This window comes from Malaclemys terrapin, chromosome 8 (assembly GCF_027887155.1).
Source record: "Malaclemys terrapin pileata isolate rMalTer1 chromosome 8, rMalTer1.hap1, whole genome shotgun sequence".
NCBI classification, from domain to species: Eukaryota; Metazoa; Chordata; order Testudines; family Emydidae; genus Malaclemys; species Malaclemys terrapin.
Genome location: NC_071512.1, coordinates 86078281 through 86098298, shown reverse-complemented (window position 1 = coordinate 86098298; position 20018 = coordinate 86078281). Strand labels below are relative to the sequence as shown.

Below are 20018 nucleotides of genomic sequence, written 5' to 3'. Positions count from 1 at the left end.
TCATGAACATCAACAAAACATTTGGTAAAACAACAATTACATTTTTGCATGGCAACAACTTGAAGATGTTAAACACAAATGCGGTAAATATATAAGTACCAGTTTGTTTCATAAACAGTATGTGGAACTTATCCTAAAAGGTTTCAGATAAACAGAATTGCTTGGCAATTTACAGCACTCCTACAGATAGATTCACAACCCTATAGATGAAGTACTGATCCCATTTCAGAACAGGAATCTGCTAACTTATATGTATACATTATTTTTAATTATAAATTTTACTTAAATAAAGATATTTTATATAAAAACTAGGGCTGTCAAGTGATTAAAAAAATTAATCACGCTATTAATTGCACTATTAAACAATAATAGAATACCATTTAGATAGATATTTTTGGATGTTTTCTACATTTTCAAATACACTGATTTGAATTACAACACAGAATACAAAGTGTACAGTGCTCACTTTATATTTATTTTTTATTACAAATATTTGCACTGTAAAAAACAAAAGAAATAGTATATTTCAATTTACCTAATATAAGTACTGTAGTGCAATCTCTTTATCATGATAGTTGAATTTACAAATGTAGAATTATGTACAAAAAATAACTGCATTCAAAAATAAAACAATGTAAAACTTTAGAACCTACAAGTCCACTCACTCCTACTTCAGCCAATCGCTCAGACAAACAAGTTTGGTTACAATTTGCAGGAAATAATGCTGCCAGCGTCTTGTTTACAATGTCACCTGAAAGTGAGAACAGGCATTCGCATGGCACTGTTGTAGCTGGCATCGCAAGATATTTATGTGCCAGATGCGCTAAAGATTCATATGTCCCTTCATGCTTCAACCACCATTCCAGAATACATGCGTCCATACTGATGACGGGTTCTGCTCGATAACAATCCAAAGCAGAGCGGACTAACGCATATTCATTTTCATCATCTGAGTCAGATACCACCAGCAGAAGGTTGATTTTCTTTTTTGATGGTTCGGGTTCTGTAGTTTCCGCATTGGAGTGTTGCTCTTTTAAGACATCTGAAAGCATTCTCCAAACCTCACCCCTCTCAGATTTTGGACGGCACTTCAGATTCTTAAACCTTGGGTCCAGTGCTGTATCTATCCTTAGAATTTCACATTGGTACCTTCTTTGAGTTTTGACAAATCTGCCGTGAAAGTGTTCTTAAAATGAACATGTGCTGGGTCATCATCTGAGACTGCTATAACATGAAATATATGGCAGAATGTAGTAAAACAGAACAGGAGACATACAATTCTCCCCCAAGGAGTTCAGTCACAAGTTTAATTAACGCATTATTTTTTTAATGAGCATCTTCTGGAATGGTGGCCGAAGCATGAAAGAGCCTACGAATGTTTAGCATATCTGGCATGTAAATACTTTGTAACGCTGGCTACAAAAGTGCCATGAGAACACCTGTTCTCACTTTCAGGGGACACTGTAAGTTAGAAGCAGTCAGCGGTATCTCCTGTAAATGTAAACAAACTTGTTTGTCTTAGCAATTGGCTGAACAAGAAGTAGGACTGCGTAGACTTGCAGGCTCTAAGTTTTACATTGTTTTGTTTTTGAGTGCTGTTATGTAACAACAAAAATCTACATTGGTAAGTTACACTTTCACGATAAAGAGATTGCACTACAGTACTTGTATGAGGTGAATTGAAAAATACTATTTATTTTTATTATCATTTTTACAGTACAAATATTTGTAATAAAAATAGTAATATAAAGTGAGCACTGTACACTTTGTATTCTGTGTTGAAATAGAAATAAATATATTTGAAAATGTAGAAAAACATCCAAAAATATTTAATAAATTTCAATTGGTATTCTATTGTTTAACAGTGCGATTAATCATGATTAATTGTTTTAATTGCAGTTAATTTTTTTGAGTTAATTGTGTGAGTGAACTGCGATTAATCGACAGACGTAATAAAAACCCAAGTCCTCCTTTCCTTCTCCTGACCTAAAGAAATCACAAATGGATAATACAAAAGCTGTTTCCACATTCAGTAGCATTGAGTTAATCCTGCACATTACCTCAAGGCACTACCTAATAACCTGCATTGTTTCTAAGTTAGTTTTCGAAATAAAACAGTGATGACACAGTTTCATGCTTAACAGTACTGCCATCTTCTGGTTCAAAATACCACCCAGTTCTAACACACTATTACTACTGGAGCTAATAAAGTTACATAAACCATTTCAATTTATCCTACTGGAGAGACAGAATACCCAAAATTGGATTTCCCCTACAAAAATAAACTTTCAATATTTTAGTGTTATTGGTTTCTACTGTAAAAAAAAATTTGGTCTAAGAAGTCTGTGGAATACATTGTACAATAAGAAACTATTTGAGGTAGTTAGTCTAAATGGAGCACAGGCAAATAACAGAGGATTTCTTAGAAGCTTTTAATTGTCCTAGTATAAAGGAAGCCAGAGAATACTACAAATACTGATCAAGTATCAAGGGGTAGCCATGTTAGTCTGTATCTACAAAAACAATAAGGAGTCTGGTGGCACCTTAAAGACTAACAGATTTATTTGTGCATAAGCTTTCGTGGGTAAAAACCTCACTTCTTCGTATGCAACATTTGTTTTTTTTACAAATACTGATGTATCTTGTGGCAATGATAAAGCAATTACTGATGCTAAGAGCATCATAGAGTTCAAAAAATAATTGGGCATTTCTACTAAGAACTACATGCAGAACTACAGAAGTAAGGATAAAAAAAAGTTTTGAATAAATATAAACCCTCCAACTTCTGGGCACAGATCACCCTGGTGATCTTCAAACCAGCTAATCATGTTCTCCTATTTTTAGAAAGGTACATCTCTGCCAGTCACCGATCAGTTTAACTACCCACCAAAGCATGATCGCTTTAGAGGAAGGATTACACAATGGCACCTCTGCCTATTCAGTATACTGTATAAAGTTGGATATGCAGAAAGAAGAAGAAAAAGAAAGGATAGGCAAGGAAACACTGAAAAGAGTAAGAGGAATATTAGCCACTGACATATAGTAAGAATGGACCTTCAGTTACCTAAATGAGTTCTCTTTATTTAGGATTGGAAGGATTAGATTTTTATTGGTAAGGTTCGACTTCACCATACACATACAAGACAAAAAATATTTTTAGATAGGCAAAGGAAGGAAAACGCTGCCAGAGAACAGAGTTAAGAATATTTACTTTGTATATTTTGACATCGGATGCGCTGCCAATTTGTGTTTTAACACTTATAAAGCTTTAACTCTTTGACTCTCATTGTCTGTCATTAAATAATTACACTGTTCAACACACACACAATTTCCTGAAACTATGAATATGTAAACAGGTGAAAAATGCTAAAAAAAAAAAAATGCTTAAAAATAAATATATTATCCATCAAAATCATAAAAATATAAATAAAAACACCAAGCCTACACTTATTGTGTGAAAAGTAGAAAGGGTTATTTTCAGCTAAGGAATATCTTTTACAGATATTGCCCATTCCATTAGCTGTGTCTGAACCTTAACTTCCAGGGATTTAGCCCAATTATCAATATGAACTTTCACCATTTGTTTTAGGAAAGTATTAAACAATGAAGCTTAATTATCAAGGATAACAAAGCTAAAAATGACCTTACTTTATCTTGAATTCACTTTACACTATCACTCGCATGTGAAAAGGACATCCCTAATCTGTACGGTCACCTCCATGGTTAGGGATCCCCTCATGACAAGAGCTGAAAAGGAGGAAGTGATCAACCTGGCTAGTGAGAACTCCTACCTGAGTCTGACAGACTGAAGGCTTAAAACTTGATAAACATCTTAAACTCTGCAAATCCCACTTCTCTAAAATACAGGATTTGTTCCATCCCTTACTGTTTCCATTAGATCATTTTAGTTCGCTTAAAAAGGGATTAAAAAAAAGCAACTGAGAACTCAGGATCCCAAGACCTTCCATTTCTGTGCTGAAACTGGCAGCTCTAGGTTAAGTCAGTGCTGAGGTGTTCGTAAAGTGAAGCCTATGAAGTTACAATAGCTCAGATTGAAAGTGCTCTGAAACTAGTATTTTTTTTAATGAAACTTTTATTCTAATCACAAATATATCTCTACTTGGATCCGGTAGAAAGAAAGCTTTTTCTTTTGGGTAATTGCTGGTTTCACTCACAGAAGTCTCAACCCAAACCAAGTGAAACTTCAAAGGTTATTCACAACAGACATCATAGCTGATGCTCAAGGTGAAATTGCCAGCTGTAATCTGGTAGCACAGCTATAGTTAACGAGCTGTTGTGTGACTGTGTAATAAGAGTAACAGCTAAGCAATCATGTAACACAAGGACAAAGTTTCATTGAAGAGTTCTGGCAAAGTCAAAGGGTTATTTCCAACTAAGGAATATCTTTTACAGATATTGCCCATTCCATTAGCTGTGTCTGAACCTTAACTTCCAGGGAGGGAGAAGGAACCTTGAGTGGTTTGCCATCTATATGATCCAAAAATTGAATTTCCTCGTAATACAGGGCTGCATTTTTATTATTTATTACCTGTCAGGAGTAACCAGCATTTTAAAAAAACAGTCCTTATCTGTTTGAATTAATTATGTGCATTAGACTCTAGCAAGTTTAAATGCAAGCAAGAGCCCTTTTTAATGCTGACTACTAAAGACTGAATTGGAGTCACATTTTCCTCAAGGGCCTCCATTTCCTGAACAATGCTAAAGGCTGAGAAAATGGAACGAGCTTTGGAGGAAGACACCGCCAGTAGGATAAACAGACAGCTTGGGCAAATGCACAAGAGGGGCCTACAGGCAGCTTCTGGCTAGGTGGTGAGGGTGTGCTGATTCCGATGGCATCCCAGCTACAAATTAAAGCTGCCCTTGCCTGGCAGAACCCCTTGGGAAGGCAGCATCATAAACACAGCTTTTACTCCTGAGGATGAAACCCACTAGGGTGACAACTGCTTCCACCTGCACAGTTTGACCCCACTATGCTATCTGGGGTAACTTTAGTCCAATATTAATTGCAGAGGTAGAAGCTAAGTTGAGTAAGGGATGGAGAATCCAGTAGACTTTTTCATTTGTCCAGTGCTCAGCAGGTATGCCAGAAATGTGATTCTATAAAAGTGGGATTTTCACTACCTATGGACATCTGTGAGCCTGAAGGGGAGACGCATTGCATCAGGGATTCTGATAACATCATGCTAACTTTGAATGAAATGACATAACCTATGAGTATATCTTTGCTGCAGAGTTAGCCCAGGCTCTCACTTAAGTGTCATCCCAACCCCCCTCCAGTACATACCTCCCATCTGAGTTAAGTGGTGCTTTCAACCCAGGCTAGCTGGCACAACTGAGGGTGTGGGTTAGAGCATGGATTCTGTTTTTATTTGGGCTCATAACCCTCCAACTTTGTAGTGAGGAGACAGGCTAAATCACATGAGTGCTATTAGTCCTCTAATACCTTCCCCCCATATGCACAGAAGAGGAGACAGGTTTTCCCACAATTTTTTCTCTCTCATAGACTCATAGACTTTAAGATCAGAAGGGACCATTATGATCATCTAGTCTGACCTCCCGCATGATGCAGGCCACAAAGCCGTCCCAACCCCTTTCCCTTGACTCTGCTGTTGAAGTCCCCAAGTCCTGTGGTTTAGAGACTTCAAGTAGCAGAGAATCCTCCAGCTAGCGACCCCTGCCCCATGCTGCAGAGGAAGGCGAAAAACCTCCAGAGCCTCTGCCAATCTACCCTGGAGGAAAATTCCTTCCCGACCCCAAATATGGCGATCAGTAGAACCCCGAGCATGTAGGCAAGATTCTCCAGCCAGACCCTCATTGGCAATTGATACTATTTACCAGCGATGGCACGCTGTTGATTTGACTAAAATCATGTTATCCCATTAAACCATTCCCTCCATAAACTTATCTAGTTTAATCTTAAAGCCAGACAGGTCTCTCTCTCTTTGGTAGAGCAAAACCCTGTAAGCCAGAAAATGTTTACAGAGTTAAATAATGCTGCTGAAAGTTAAAGGTGACTAGGTCCGGAGGCCCCACGCTAGAGGCCTCAGGGCCCTGCCTCACTCCGCCCCAGAAAAGAACAGAGGAGAAGTACTCCAAGCAGCCTATGGTGGCTGCAGGGGAGCAGCCAATCAAAGGTGCTGCAGGAGTGACCAATCAGGGGTCAGAAGGGCCATATAAAAGGAAGCAGCAGAGGCAGAGCAGATAGTTGCTGCCCGGAACTCAAGGAAGGCACCCTGGGTACCTGGCTGGCTACAAGAGGAACAGGACCGCAGACAGCTCACTGCAGACAAGACTGAGCCCAGGAAAGGCTGCCAAAGACTGGGTGCCTGGCTGGCTGGAACCGCAGCAGGACCATGGACAGCTCAGTGCAGGCAGGCTAAGCCCAGGGGACTGAGCCCAGAACCTAGCAGAATGGGCGAGGGTCCTGTGATGGGCCCTGATGGTCTGGTTGAAGACTGAGCCTAGGGAGGGCTGCCAAAAGGACACCAACTGAGGGTACCAAAATGGGCCCCTGTTGGGCTGGTAAAGAAGACAGTGTCTCCAGGAGGGAGGCTTGGTGCTACAGCCCCATACCAGGGCTGTGAGCAAAAACTAGAGACTGTATACCCAGAAGGGGGGAGAGTGTGAGAGACTCGGCCAGAGGGCTGAGTCACTGAAGACTTGCCAAAAGAATCATCAGCCAGGGAGAGTGCCTGTGAAAGATGGGTGCTACCCCATTCAGAACTGAAAGAAAAGCAGGCTCATGCCTGACTAGAAGGGAACACTTGTGAGAGGTGAGTGCTGCCACATTCCAAAGTAGAGAGATCGCAGACACGTATTGGCCAGAGAGGAATGCTTGTGAGAGGCATGTACTGACACCATTATAGTGACCCAGAAATGAGAGAAATCACAGAAGGGGCCTTGAGTTCTTTTTGGCTTCATTATTATTTTTTAATTATGTTATCATATGGTGCCTAAAGATGTGTCCCCTTCTCTCCTCATCCTACAATTTTTAATTATTTTGTATTTCATATTAAAAATTCAGATTTGGCCTAGGCAGAAATCTCCAGGGTGACCGGAGAACTAGCAAAATAAACCCCACCTGAAACAAGAGGGAGTGATTTTGAAAAAGGAAAAGCAAAACCAAAAAAAGCATAAACCCGATTAAAAAACATTTTTTAGGCCACCTTTAAAAAAAAAAAAAAAAAAAAAAAAAAAAAAAGAGAGGGGGAAAATAGTATAGGGTGAAAATGTGAGTTTTAGTGACGATGGGCCTGAAACAAAATATCTAGATCTAAATATCCATTAAGGAGATATGAGCAAATTTGCAACTTGACTCAATCTTTAATTTTCAGTTAAGATTTTAAAATATGTATTATACCCAGTAATCAAATGTATAAATGTGTACAGATTAAAATATTTTATATTTATATAAAAATATGTATTACACATTTATAAACATCTATATATAAACACTACAGGGGGCACTAACTCAATACTGAGTTACTTTCTTATATTTTCTTTGCAAAGCTTTTTCCTCTTTAATATTGAGGAAAATATTATGCTTGCTTAATAACATTTCAGTCCTTCTTCAGTTCTTTTTAAAAAAAACTTTTGAATAACTTTATTTGTTACACAATTAAAGGAAAATGAAAAGAATCTTTTCATTACAGAATTTTTAAGATACTAAATAAATCCTATTCCTAAAAAGCTATTAACATACGACAGAAGCAATAGGGAAAAATATCAAGAGAGAACCCTTAGCAGCCCAAGTAAACATTTGAAAGGCTCAGAGTGAATGTTGTGGTATATAAAGTAATGAGTTCAACAACTTAATTTACCATTAAAACAATTTTTTTTGACCACTGAATAACCACAGCATTAGCCAAAATAACCTCATGAAGGGCCAAATGTACATTTAAATAAGCTTCCTTTCTGCCTAAATGGTGTTAGTAAGATGACTTTGGCATCATATTTGAAAAAAAAATGTGTATTTTTTAGACTTTACTGTCAGTTTCACTGAAAGTAAACACAGAGGGTTGAAAGCCGGAAGACAGACATAAAGGGTACATGCCAATGATTTTCTTCTCAAAATCTCATATCCACATACCAGGAAAAATAATCTTATTTAGAAATACCCTTTAGGCTCAAAGTTTGCCCATGACACAATCCCTATAAAACAGCACAGCCAAATCTACTACAGCCAGTCTAGAGGATAGAGATAAGGAGACAAATATTAAATAGGATATTTTACATTATCTTCAGAATATAAAGTAAAGGCCCCAACTCAGAAAGGTAATTCAAGACAGAGGAATTATCCATGAAACAGCTCTTCCAATTCTAGAGACCTTGGAATACCTAAAATCCTTACATTAAAAGATTTCAAAAGTTTCCATCACACCAATTTTTCAGAAGTGTCTCCTGTATATTGGTGCAATCATGGGAAAGGGTGAGACTCTGTCATGCTCTAGCTATATTACTTAATGACGTTTATTGAAGGCATGTGTTTATTATCCAGGCACAGCAATCACATTAATTTTAGTAGATTAAACAGTGATCAAATATTCATGAGTACTTAAGTGATTTAGTATCTTAAGTCCCATTTTCAATATGCAGAAAGTTTGTAGGATTAGCACTGGGAAGATCATTGACCCATATTTTTAAATTCAGAAATTATGTTCATGTTTCGCTAGGGAAAATTAAATAGTTAATCTGGAGTGTAAATGTTCAAAGTGTCCCATTACAAGTTAATGTCATAGAAAAGCACTGTGGCTTTCTAACATCACCTTCATGAACAGCTGTACAGAAAGTTTAATAGATTCCTCAGACAAAATCCCACATACTAAGCTTTTTTAGTATAGCAGGCCCTGCAAAGTTGTATTTCGGTACAGCATTGCTTTTTAAAAGAAACCTCTCTAACTCAATTACAGTACAGCCCACTCATGAATACAAAAGGTGCAGACAGCCACCTGTCCCACTGTATACCGCATGAACTGCCTTCCCCACCTTTTTTTCTGTTCTTACTGCCTAATGTTCAATTGCAACTACAACAATCACTTACATCCAAAAGCATGATTAGGATGGCACTTACTGAATTTCAGTCATAGTTTAATGTGATATAGAAACTGGAAAGAAGAGCCAGTATAAGACCAGCTAACCTATCCAGGGCCAACCACCAAGTGATCTGTGTAGCACAGTAGTCTACAGTTTGACAAACTCTGATCTCTACTAATTACCATTTCACGCTATTGTCCTTTTACGTGTCTAGCACCTCCTCATCTTTGCCTCACATCTCAGTCCCCATCCGAGCCAGCTGCTGAAGGTTGTGACAAGGGTGTGTTGAGAAGGAGGATGATCTGCCAGACATTTAAAGAAGACAATACTGGGAAATGGTAACTGGCAGATAAATATATTCCTAAGTTTTTCTGCACCTAAAGTTACATTTCCTCGCTGTTCACTGTAGCGAAATATAGCTTTGAAGACTCTGCCATACTGAGAGCTAATTCGTTTGAGGAATGTATTAAACATTCTGCACAGCTGTCTTTGAAGGTAATTCCAGAAAGCCACAGAACTTTCTACACTGCTCCAAAAGGCTTTTTCTATTAAAAAAAAAAAAAAGTTGTTTTAAACCATACCAACAGAGCTACTGAAAACTGAGACCTGAAGCACTATAAAATACATTGTTCCTTGAAAAAAACATTTGAATATTGTAGAACACCTAATATTATTTTACAAAAGACCAGCACACAGTAGATCCATATGCTGCATACACCAGATAATTATGCTATAAATCTAACATACTAGACTAGAAGCAGGTGTCTCCCACTTATGCTAAAGAACTCACCTCCCTGTTACTACTAGTAGTTTGTCCCTTAACTTACCTACAAGTCAACACCAAAAATCAGATTTTTCAGGCCAGAAGGAAACACTGTAGTCATCTAATCTAACCTCCTCTGTAATACAGGCCACATAATTTCATCCAAGTATCCTTCCTTTGCATGTGTAAGTAATAATATTAAGAAGTGTCTAGTCACACACACCAAACCAGTACAAGCATGTGTGCCTGGCATCATAATAGTTCCATACACATGCCAGTACTACTTCAGGACTAAAAATTAAAGATTTACTGTACCTGACTGGCAAAGAGGTCGCAGAACCTGCCTCTACCATTATGCAGAAATTGGTAACCCATGCAGTTGTTTTACATCCTATCAAGCTCCAAAACTTCTATTAATTTCCTAATGTTGCTTCCATTCATAAAAGGTAAAAACTACCTTTACCTTAAGAATATGAGTTAGAAGAGGCATGAAGGAAGTTTCAGGATTAGTTTAGGCTTTGATCTGTATTTCAATGTAAAATGTGGAGGCCAAATGCAGCATGAAAACAAAATGCAACTATATTAATACAAATTACACTAAGTTTTGAACTACGTAAGATTTCATTTCCCCTCTCCCCCCAAAAATACACCAATGTTGAACTAACTAACAGCTATCCATTATCCCTTTCACACCATGAGCAATTCTGTTCAGTGTTCTAAGAAAAATGATGAATCACAAAATATGTATATCCATATGTATATCTATCTATATACATAAAAACAGTGTATAACCGGATTCATATTTCTTCCTGGCAGATGGCAACACAATTTTCTCAAGTCATTTTACAAAGGGCTGTAACAGAAAGGCAAATACAACATGAAAGAAGTTCAATAATACAAATAAGTCATCTTGTACATGCTCCCAATAGATGGCAACAGAGTACTAGAAATACAATGAACCTAAGGCCTTGCTTAACTATTATTGAAACAAGAAACCATCAAATGGTTATCAGTGGGCCCAATCAAACAAATGCTTATGCCTAACTAACTTCACTCACTGAGTAGCCTCACTTAAGCTCATGGAACTATTCCCACAAGTATCCCAACTAATTTGCCCAAGGGCACAAGTGTTTATGCAGGCTCAAAGCATCTATTAAGAAACGTGGCAGAGGTTTTTGTGTGTGTGTATAGCAAGCTACCTGATGGACCATCTCAGAGGAAAGATGAAGATGTATATAGTTTACTAGCAGTGATATGAAGTAAAGAAATCTTTGTGGCCTACTTAACAAGAGCTTCTAATAAGGAAAGTAAAAACTGGTTTGTTAAAAAGCTTTTGTTGGTGGCCATATCTTGATCTTTGACTATATTTTTGCAACATAGTTTAGAGAAGGGAGAATTTTTCAACGAATAAACATTTAGCCCCCAAATTTCCATTTTCCAGGCACTTTTCAGCTTACTTCAGACAGAATTATCAGCCATACATCATTTTGCTGTGTGAAACTGGCTAGGAATTAGGCCAAAGTGATGTCTGAAAGTACAGCGATTGAGTTTAGACACAACTGTAAGAATTCTCTAGAGCCTGAGATAAATATTTCTAAAATCTAAAAGTATCAATTTAAACTGAAAACTAGAAGTCCTGTTTTTATCATACAGTACTAAAGAGAGAATTCACTTCATCAATTGGCTGACACTCCCTGTATCCCCTCACTCAATCTTGAATAACATCATGACTATATACTACATGGCGCTCAAAATCCCAAGCATTATTGCAGAGTTGCTTCTCTGAGGAACATTTCTCTCTGGCTACTTCTCAAAATTAAAAGCTTTATTTTCAAATAAAATATCATATTAGAAGACACAGAAGGCAATCCTCTGGATTTGCAATGGAAAATTAATCTAAAAATAAAAGGGGCAATCCCATTCCCCCAGAGGAGGGGCTGAGATATTTTTGGTGCAGGCTGGTATGGAGAGGATTTTGCACCTTTCATGAGAATCCTAAATCCACCACAATTTTCTAAAAATAAACATGGACAGTGCAGACTGGGCTTGCACGCTGAACAGCTGCTGTTGGATGCCAAAATGCAGCAGCATTATATCAGCTATAAAATTCCTTATGGCTGGATTCTCTAGTCTAAAACCACTTTGTGCTATGTAGCCCTAATCCACTCAGCCAGCCATGGGGAGAATTCCTCTTGCCCATGTGTTCTCTCCACCAGTGGCTGGATGGAAGAATGAAGCTCAGCTGCCTAGTGGACCCAGTGCTGCCCTCCCCTCTCCCCCCCCGCCCCACTGCATAAGGGGAAGGAGGAGGATGTGTTGGAGTGGTACAGGAAGGGGGGTATGGCAGAGCAGAGCTTCACCCTGCATTACCCTCCAATGATGCAAGTTAGAAGTGCTCCTATACACCCCGAACTTGCGCTGGAGCTGGGCTACCCTGAATCAGGGAGCTGCAGCCCCCCATGTCAGATGGAGTGGAGAATCAAAGCCTTACTCATTAAAATATACTGCATGTTCACAGACTTTATATCGAGTATAAAACAAGTGGGTACAGCTACAGTATACGTTCTCTATTTATACTACATGAAAGTATATGAACCAAAACTGAAAAAAATATATATATATACCTGGTTTCCAAGCCAACTAAGTTAGGATCCAGAGCAACGGTCTGTGTTGTAATTTCCACCTTTCGTACACTGCCAAAAAAGTCCGTTATCAGAACATTCTGAGGATCTCTATGAAAAAGATCAGTCCGGTGTCCAGGTGTAGAAACACACAAACTTCTAGGGCACACCTGAAACTGAATATAAAAAGGATAGTTACATTTTCCCTCTCACATTTACTCTTTAAATTAGTCTCTGTTGGTGTCTGTGAGAATATTGTTGGGAAAGGAGAGACAACCACTAAACAAAATCAGCATTGATTTCACTGGTATCAATAACACATGCAATGGTTTTCCACACTTAGAAAAGGCGATTTAACTAAAGAACTAAGAAGTGCTCTTTTGTCATGATTATGCATTTAGAAACCTCTTTCGCTCCTGATATGCATGTAACTCCCATTAACTCTAATGGCAAATTAATATTGAAGAAGAGTTATATGCAACTCTTCTGGGAGAAAACAAGCCGTTCATCAGAACAAGCTGTTTTTCAGTTACATGTGGCAACTTCTGAAAAATTAAACTAGGTGGGAATCCTATAGATTGATCAAAGGGAGGCAAGTGAGGCTGGATAAGTGCTCACACAGCCTTGGAAAGTCTACTCAGTAGCTTAAAAAGGTTGCAAAAATGAAGCAAGAATTTGGATTCTTGACATAGGTCCAGAGGAGTCAAAATCCCAATAGCTGTTACCCTTCTACAGCCTGTAAATTAACTATGAATTAGAATCATCATATATTAAAAATAATTTAAACTTATTTTAAGTTAGTGTAGATATGTCTGCAGCTATGTCTGCAGCTCACGCGGCATATTATCTATAGATCAGTTCCACTGCTATGCTGAATTCCAAAATGCAGCACTGACACGCCTGTAAAGGCACAGCCATCAAGAGAAGGAGGCAGTAACAAACTTATCCAGGTTTTCCTTAGATCCCAAGAAATTCGAGATAGCAAAGACTTTACTGAGACTATGTAGGCATCAGTGGAGACAAACTCAACTTAGTATTTAAAGTGGCAGTAAAAGTTTATTAAATAAGTAATACAACGAGACATAGTTCTAGCAACTTCTGAAATCAGGACACAAAAGGGGATGATAGCATCATTGCTCTATGCATCATTGCTGTCCATCCTCCTCTCCCCCCCAACCCTCCCATTTCTGTAATTCTGTAAACATGGCTTTTCAGATCTAGACATGTACCTTCTTTCCAAAACCATAACAAACCCTCCTAAACCCATGGTCTAACCAGGTCTGTATTCCCATTCAAAGTATTGCACTAGGGTATCTCCAAATCTCACTTAGGTATGTGGGAACACCCCATCTTTCTAACCTCTACTGGCAAGGGATGGTGGGTTACTGCCAGTCCATGAGAAGCCACTTGACCATAAATTAAACACACAACATTATTAAGGCTGGGGAGGACTCTGGCTATAATTCTTACTGCTAGGACCAGGTATCCAAAGTACAATCCTCCAAAACCCAACAAATGCAATCCAAGATCATTTCCCTGCCATTGCTTAGGGAAAGCGCACATCTACAATCTAAAATGAACACTAGTAGTCTTTACAGCAAGTTTACAACCACTGTGGACTCCAACCCCTGGATATAGCGTGGAGCAGTTTTGGAATAAGACTTTGATTTATATAGCACCTTCTATCCAAGGACCTCAAGGTTAAGTATCATTATTCTCCCAACTATAAAATAAAAGCACTGAGAAAAGAGAAATTACTTGTTCATGACCACACAGCGAGTCAGAAGCAGATTTGTGAATATGAACCCAGTCTCCTGATTCTCAGTCTTCAGCTCCCCGGTAGATATTGCTGCCTCTGATAGGATATAGGAAATACAAAACCAAATGGAGGATTGGAATGTGGGAATAGTTCTTTAGTGACAGGAAGAGAAAAAGCAAAGATTCCTCCAACTACTGGCCTTCGTTTAAGGATGGTAAGAAACTACCAGGCAGCTAGACTAGTATTTTCTCTTCCCATTGGAACACATGATGTACTAGACTAGTAACTACACCTCTACCCCGATATAACACGACCCGATATAACACGAATTCTGATATAACACGGTAAAGCAGTGTTCCAGTGGGGCGGGGCTGCACACTCCGGATCAAAGCAAGTTCGATATAACGTGGTTTCACCTATAACGCGGTAAGATTTTTTGGCTCCCAAGGACAGCATTATATCGAGGTAAAGGTGTAGATGGTGCTGGCTATTATCAGGTGCTTTTATTACCATTGAAAAAAATTGAGTGTTTGAAGCAAAATGTGTTGCCAAATATCTGCTTTAAAAAAAAAAAAAAATAGGAGGAACATCTCAATAGTATTTCCTATGTACCTGGTAGAAAATATGCAAGAAGCCAGACAACTATGTCACCAGCCAGATCTCCTGGGGCTCACCGAAACACAGCTTATACAGCATGATGTAGTAGTATAAAAAATAGAAGAGTTAGTCTTAGGTAGCAATAAAATCAGAGTGGTCCATTTGATGAGACCTATTCATGAAAGATATCAGAGAAAACAGAACCTTCACTTCCACATAGCTGCCCATACCCATGTTTGTTCCATCCCATTTACACGTGGGGTGCACACTCGTTGCACAACTAGTGTCATCTTGGAGGATTACATCTGTGTTTTTAGTCATGGCACTTACATTGAACTGTGCTACTCTCCAGCTCTTTGTTAGCTCACCAACTCTGGATTCCCACCCATGCCCTACCCATTCTTCAAAGCATTTTGCCTTCTTTTTCAGGCAACCCCTTAGTTTACTGTTCCAACTTCATTGTATACTGGCACAGGAAAGTGATCAGAAGCAAGAGAGAAGTCTAGTTTTCTATGGTTGTTCTTAACCAGCATTAGCAGCTCTGGAATTGGAGAGACACGCTGGCCCAAGAGCTGGGCACATGGATGAGTTTGGCTGTACGTCTTCAGATAAGTAAGTAGACAAGAGACTTCCTCTCTGGCCATCTTGCAAATCACAACTTCTTAAAGAGAAAAATCAGTCATTTCCCTTCGCTCTTAGCTCCTCAAAGAGCACAACCTTAAAAATCTAAATCTTTAAAGCCCATGAATATCCATAATATTTGTATTTTTAATTCACAAATTATTGAAGACATAAGTCTTCTACACTGCAGCTATGCCATCAAGCCACTGCACTGGCTAGGAATGTTATAAAACATTGAGTAACCGTAACAATTTTATATTTCTGTAATGTCAACACCACCACGAATGGAGGTGTATAAATGATTCAACAAACTATGAATGACTTTTCAAAGCACATCACCCATAACTTTTATCTATCAGTTCCCAACAGAATTTCAAACCTAGCACCAAAGGTTTTTGATTGAAGTTGACTCTGCTCTGAAGCAAATAGCTTCAAAGACCTCAGAGCAAAAGCTGCTTACTAATTCTTCTTTATGTTAACTAGTGAAGGCACACAACGACAACAGTTCTTTTATCTGAAAGCCCATTGATCTGCTCTCTTATTGGTGAAATAGTCGTGACAAATTCTTCCATTTTATTCCTATAAAACTGCCAATTTAAAAAATCCTCCCTCTCTTTCAACAGGTACATTCTAAGAGTGAATGAAATCTGTGATAAACTGTATATGAAAGGGATTTAAAAACACATCTTTAAAAACCCAAGACCATCCTCCTTTAGGGCCAATTGTGCTTTTATCACAAGCCTAGAAGAAAGGGAGTTGTGTTGGCTGCGCTGCCCCAGGAATTTCTCAGGAAGCACACTGCAAATCTGAGCGCATCCCTTCTCTGCCTAGCTCAGTGTACCTTCCTCCATCATGCTAAACTACCTGAGGCACCAATAAAAATAAAACCATGAGAACTATACATCATCTAACAGAAAATAACCAGTTTGCCCTGGAAAGTTAAGGTAACTGCAGAGGATAAGTAATTACTAATTCAATTATTTCATTGATCTGCTCACCTGAAGAGCATATTTTGCTTCCAAAAGTACAGATTTTATTTCAATCCATTGTATCAACATTCACCTCTATCTGCTACAATAAAGTTCAGTTTTGAATCCATGAGAAGAGTTTTGCTCTGCTAAGCATAGATAGCAAAACCACTCTGCCTTTTTAGGCTTGATATCAGTCGAATATCAAGTTGGAAGTGTCAGGAGTGCTAAAAGAAATAATCTGGTTGCAAAATACAAATAAATAATAATAATAATAAAGTGTTAGGTGTATGAATAGCTCACTTTGCCATACTCATTAGCTGCCAGGCAAAAGCTCATACATGTAAATAACTATTAAAAATGAATGTTGGGAGTATTCAGAAAGTAAGAACTCTGAAGTATTTCACTTCAGCCTAATCCTGTTATACTTCATCATGCTAAAAATCATGCCATCAACTTTAAATTACGTTTCAAAGTGATCTTATTAATTAGTTCAGCTAACCAGGGGTGGGGGTGGCAAAAGGGACTTATGTGATCTTTGGATGTACAAAGAAGGAGTGGTAAGTAGAAGTAAGGAGGTTATTTTACCACTGTACACAGTATTGGTGAGACCAATACTGTATCAAGCTCCGGAGTCCACATTTTAAATAGGATGTTGAAAAACTGGACATGTTGCAAAGAAGAGGCACAAAAAAAGATTAGAGGGCTAGAAAAAAAAATGTGTTACAGTGAGAGACTTCAGGAGCTCAATCTGTTTTATCAAAAATTAGATTGAGAAATGAAATGGTTGCAGCATATAATTACATTCCTGTGAAGAAAATATCAGGCACTACAGAGCTCTTTAATCTGGAGAAGAAAGGCAAAACACAAGCCAGATGCCAAAAAAATTCAAGTGCTCCCAATTCCTCCCTCTGTCTTTTGCAGCAACCCTTAATGGAGGCAGCTAAATTGACTCTTGCTCAGCTTCAGCCCCAGGTTCTTCCTTTCCAATGGTACAGCTCACCCTGCAGCACTCCCTGATGTAACAACGTGGCATTGCGGAAGGTCTGCATCTCTAGCATCCTCTGTTGACCTCTTTTTTGGCTATGTGATGGCTTGTTTCTGTCTATACCTTCCATGACCTAGCCCTCCGGCCAGGTCACCTTTCAGTTCGGTCGGGATAACAAAAGTCCAACTGAAACATCCACACAAATGAGTCTTCCATCGCTTTCAGACTTTTCTCTTCATCCCTACTCTCGACCCTTGAGGAGTTCTATGCTCCTTAAACTGAGCAGTGCCTTCCCAGGGCTTTCCCCTGGACGCACTTCTACCCAGCAGATTTTCTTTTGGATGACAAGGTACAGAAATAGATGCAGATTTTTCCTCTAACCTAGAGATGAGTTTAGTTTATAAAATTTACTCAACTAGGTCAGAGATTAAAACCAGAAAAATGGCCCACTCCCTTTTGCGGGTTAGCAATGGGCTTAATCTTTATCCACAATAAATGCTGTCTATTGCAGCTCTAGGCTGTATGGATTGAACACTACCTGGGGAGATGCTCCTCAGTCATTTGGCACCTTGTGGTATGTCAGTCATTCCATAAAGTGCTCCTGCTGTAGGCACTTAAGAGGCAACACAGCCAAATGCAGCCCAGAATTAGTTTATATTCATAAGTCTTTACATTCTCCAAGACTGCAAACAGCCACTTTTGCACAAAATAAAGTCACGCTATAAGCAAATACGTGCTTCTTGGCTAAGAATAATAATTAAGACTAGATACTAAGTATTTAAGAATTTAAAACATCAGAGTATGCCAATAACAGTTAGTTAAAAAAAATCTCTCTCAAGAGTACAATTGTTTTTACAGTATCTATTAATACATGAACTTTACTAAACACTAAAAAAAGGGGGTCAGGGAGAATAAATTATTTACCATTTAATATAGAGTATGGATGGCAGTAGGGGCAAACTTTTCCTAATCAAAAAATTATTTGAAATTGACAGGGGATAGCACTAGGGAGATAAATAAGCAAAGTAATAGAAGATAAAATTACTTTTAAAAATTTGCAAGAGAAAAATGTAGTAACATTTGATAGACATGTGTAACCTGAGATTTCACTCAATTTAATAAAAATCACCAGAAACAGCATATCATGGACAGAGTAAAGATGCTTCACTCTGTAATATGGTAACATCCTGTTAAGTAGAGAGAGATATAATGACTATATGACTGTATGTTTCTCTAAACAAAAGCTCACTGCTATAATGATTATTGTTTTGTCTTGGATATTTACATGGTAAGGATTTGTAATCCTGTTAAAACTTCCTAAATAAACAAATAGTTAAGAAAGAAAAGGAAGAATAAGCATAACTATACCATAAATAGTGTAAACTGAAATACCCCCAAGAGTAGATTACGGACCGAACTGTTGCCTGGGCTACAGAGTGGCACTGGGACATAAAAGGCCATAAGGTTCCCTTTTCTCCTCCAGTAACATGCAGCATGGGTAGCAGTGTCAGAGGACAGAATCTGCAGAGCCACTACATCCCCAAGCCACTCAGGTGGGCAGGAGGGTTGGGAAATGGGTGGAGTAGAGCACAGCAAGCAGGAAGACCTTATTCTCTGCAACATTATGGTGCCAAGGGCTCAGATGGGTCTGAGGGGGAGGTGTTTTGAGAAAAATGGTTGCTCTGAATATCATAGGGTATAGGAACACGTTGAAGTTGCTATGCTGCTTCCTAAAAGATTACACATTAGGAATAACAGGATACAATTCCTTTGAAAAACAGCACATGGAAGTCAGAGCCACCAACAGTCTACCAGCTCAGATCAGATAGGCCAACACAACAGCAATTAATCTGACAATCAAAACTGGAGTCTTCCCAAGACAAGAATATCTCCATCCAAATACCCATACTCATACCCAAAACCAGGAGACTGTTTGTTTAGTCACTATTTTGAAATGATCCTGCCTAATAAATTTTAGATTTTCCATAAACACACAGAACTATGCTATAAACAAAGTACTTGTAACCTGAAGTTCTTCTGGTACAAGCAGAAAGCTTTTCCAACAGATTGCTGCCACTGTGTTTTCCTCCTGAGTTCAAACTGATAAGAGTCACATATTCCTTAAAAATTGTAACCAACATAAATGCTCTTGAATAAATGCCATTTAATTTGGATTTTTTTCTTCTAAATAAGAAGTGCTCCTGCTGTAGGCGCTTAAGAGACTAAGAATGAAATTAAATACAGACATATGACCTAGTTTTTCCTCTTTCCCATTTTATATTCAGCCTTTGTAGAGAAAGATGTTATCATCAGTTAAAGGTTTTAAAAAGACCTTTACTATCACAACAGCAACATTTATTACTACAAGGAAAATGATTAAGGAGCAACTATCTGCAGATGCTGTAGAAGTGAGTTACTACTTATGATGGATTGTACGTATATCAGATTCCTTGGATTTGTTAATAGAAGCCAAGTACCTGTTTGACAGTTCAGATCCATTATGAATAGTATATGGCTTTCAGCAAGCAATTTTGGCCTTTTTCAGAACAAAAACTAATAGGATTTAATCCTTCTCAGAGGAAGCATGATAAAAATCCTTTAAAACCTAGAATATTCAATTTCAGAAAGAAAACAATTACACTATTAA

The 20018-nt window shown here is 38.3% G+C and overlaps 1 protein-coding gene across 1 annotated transcript in view; it reads right to left on the bottom strand.

Annotated features, from left to right (window-relative positions):
• The window catches only part of PIGK (phosphatidylinositol glycan anchor biosynthesis class K), a 115406-nt gene that overhangs the window by 73440 nt on the left and 21948 nt on the right, over positions 1-20018 (bottom strand). Inside the window, exon 9 of the mRNA XM_054038321.1 lies at positions 12442-12614. Coding sequence (XP_053894296.1) covers positions 12442-12614 — 173 coding nt within the window. The remainder of the gene's footprint in view (positions 1-12441; positions 12615-20018) is intronic.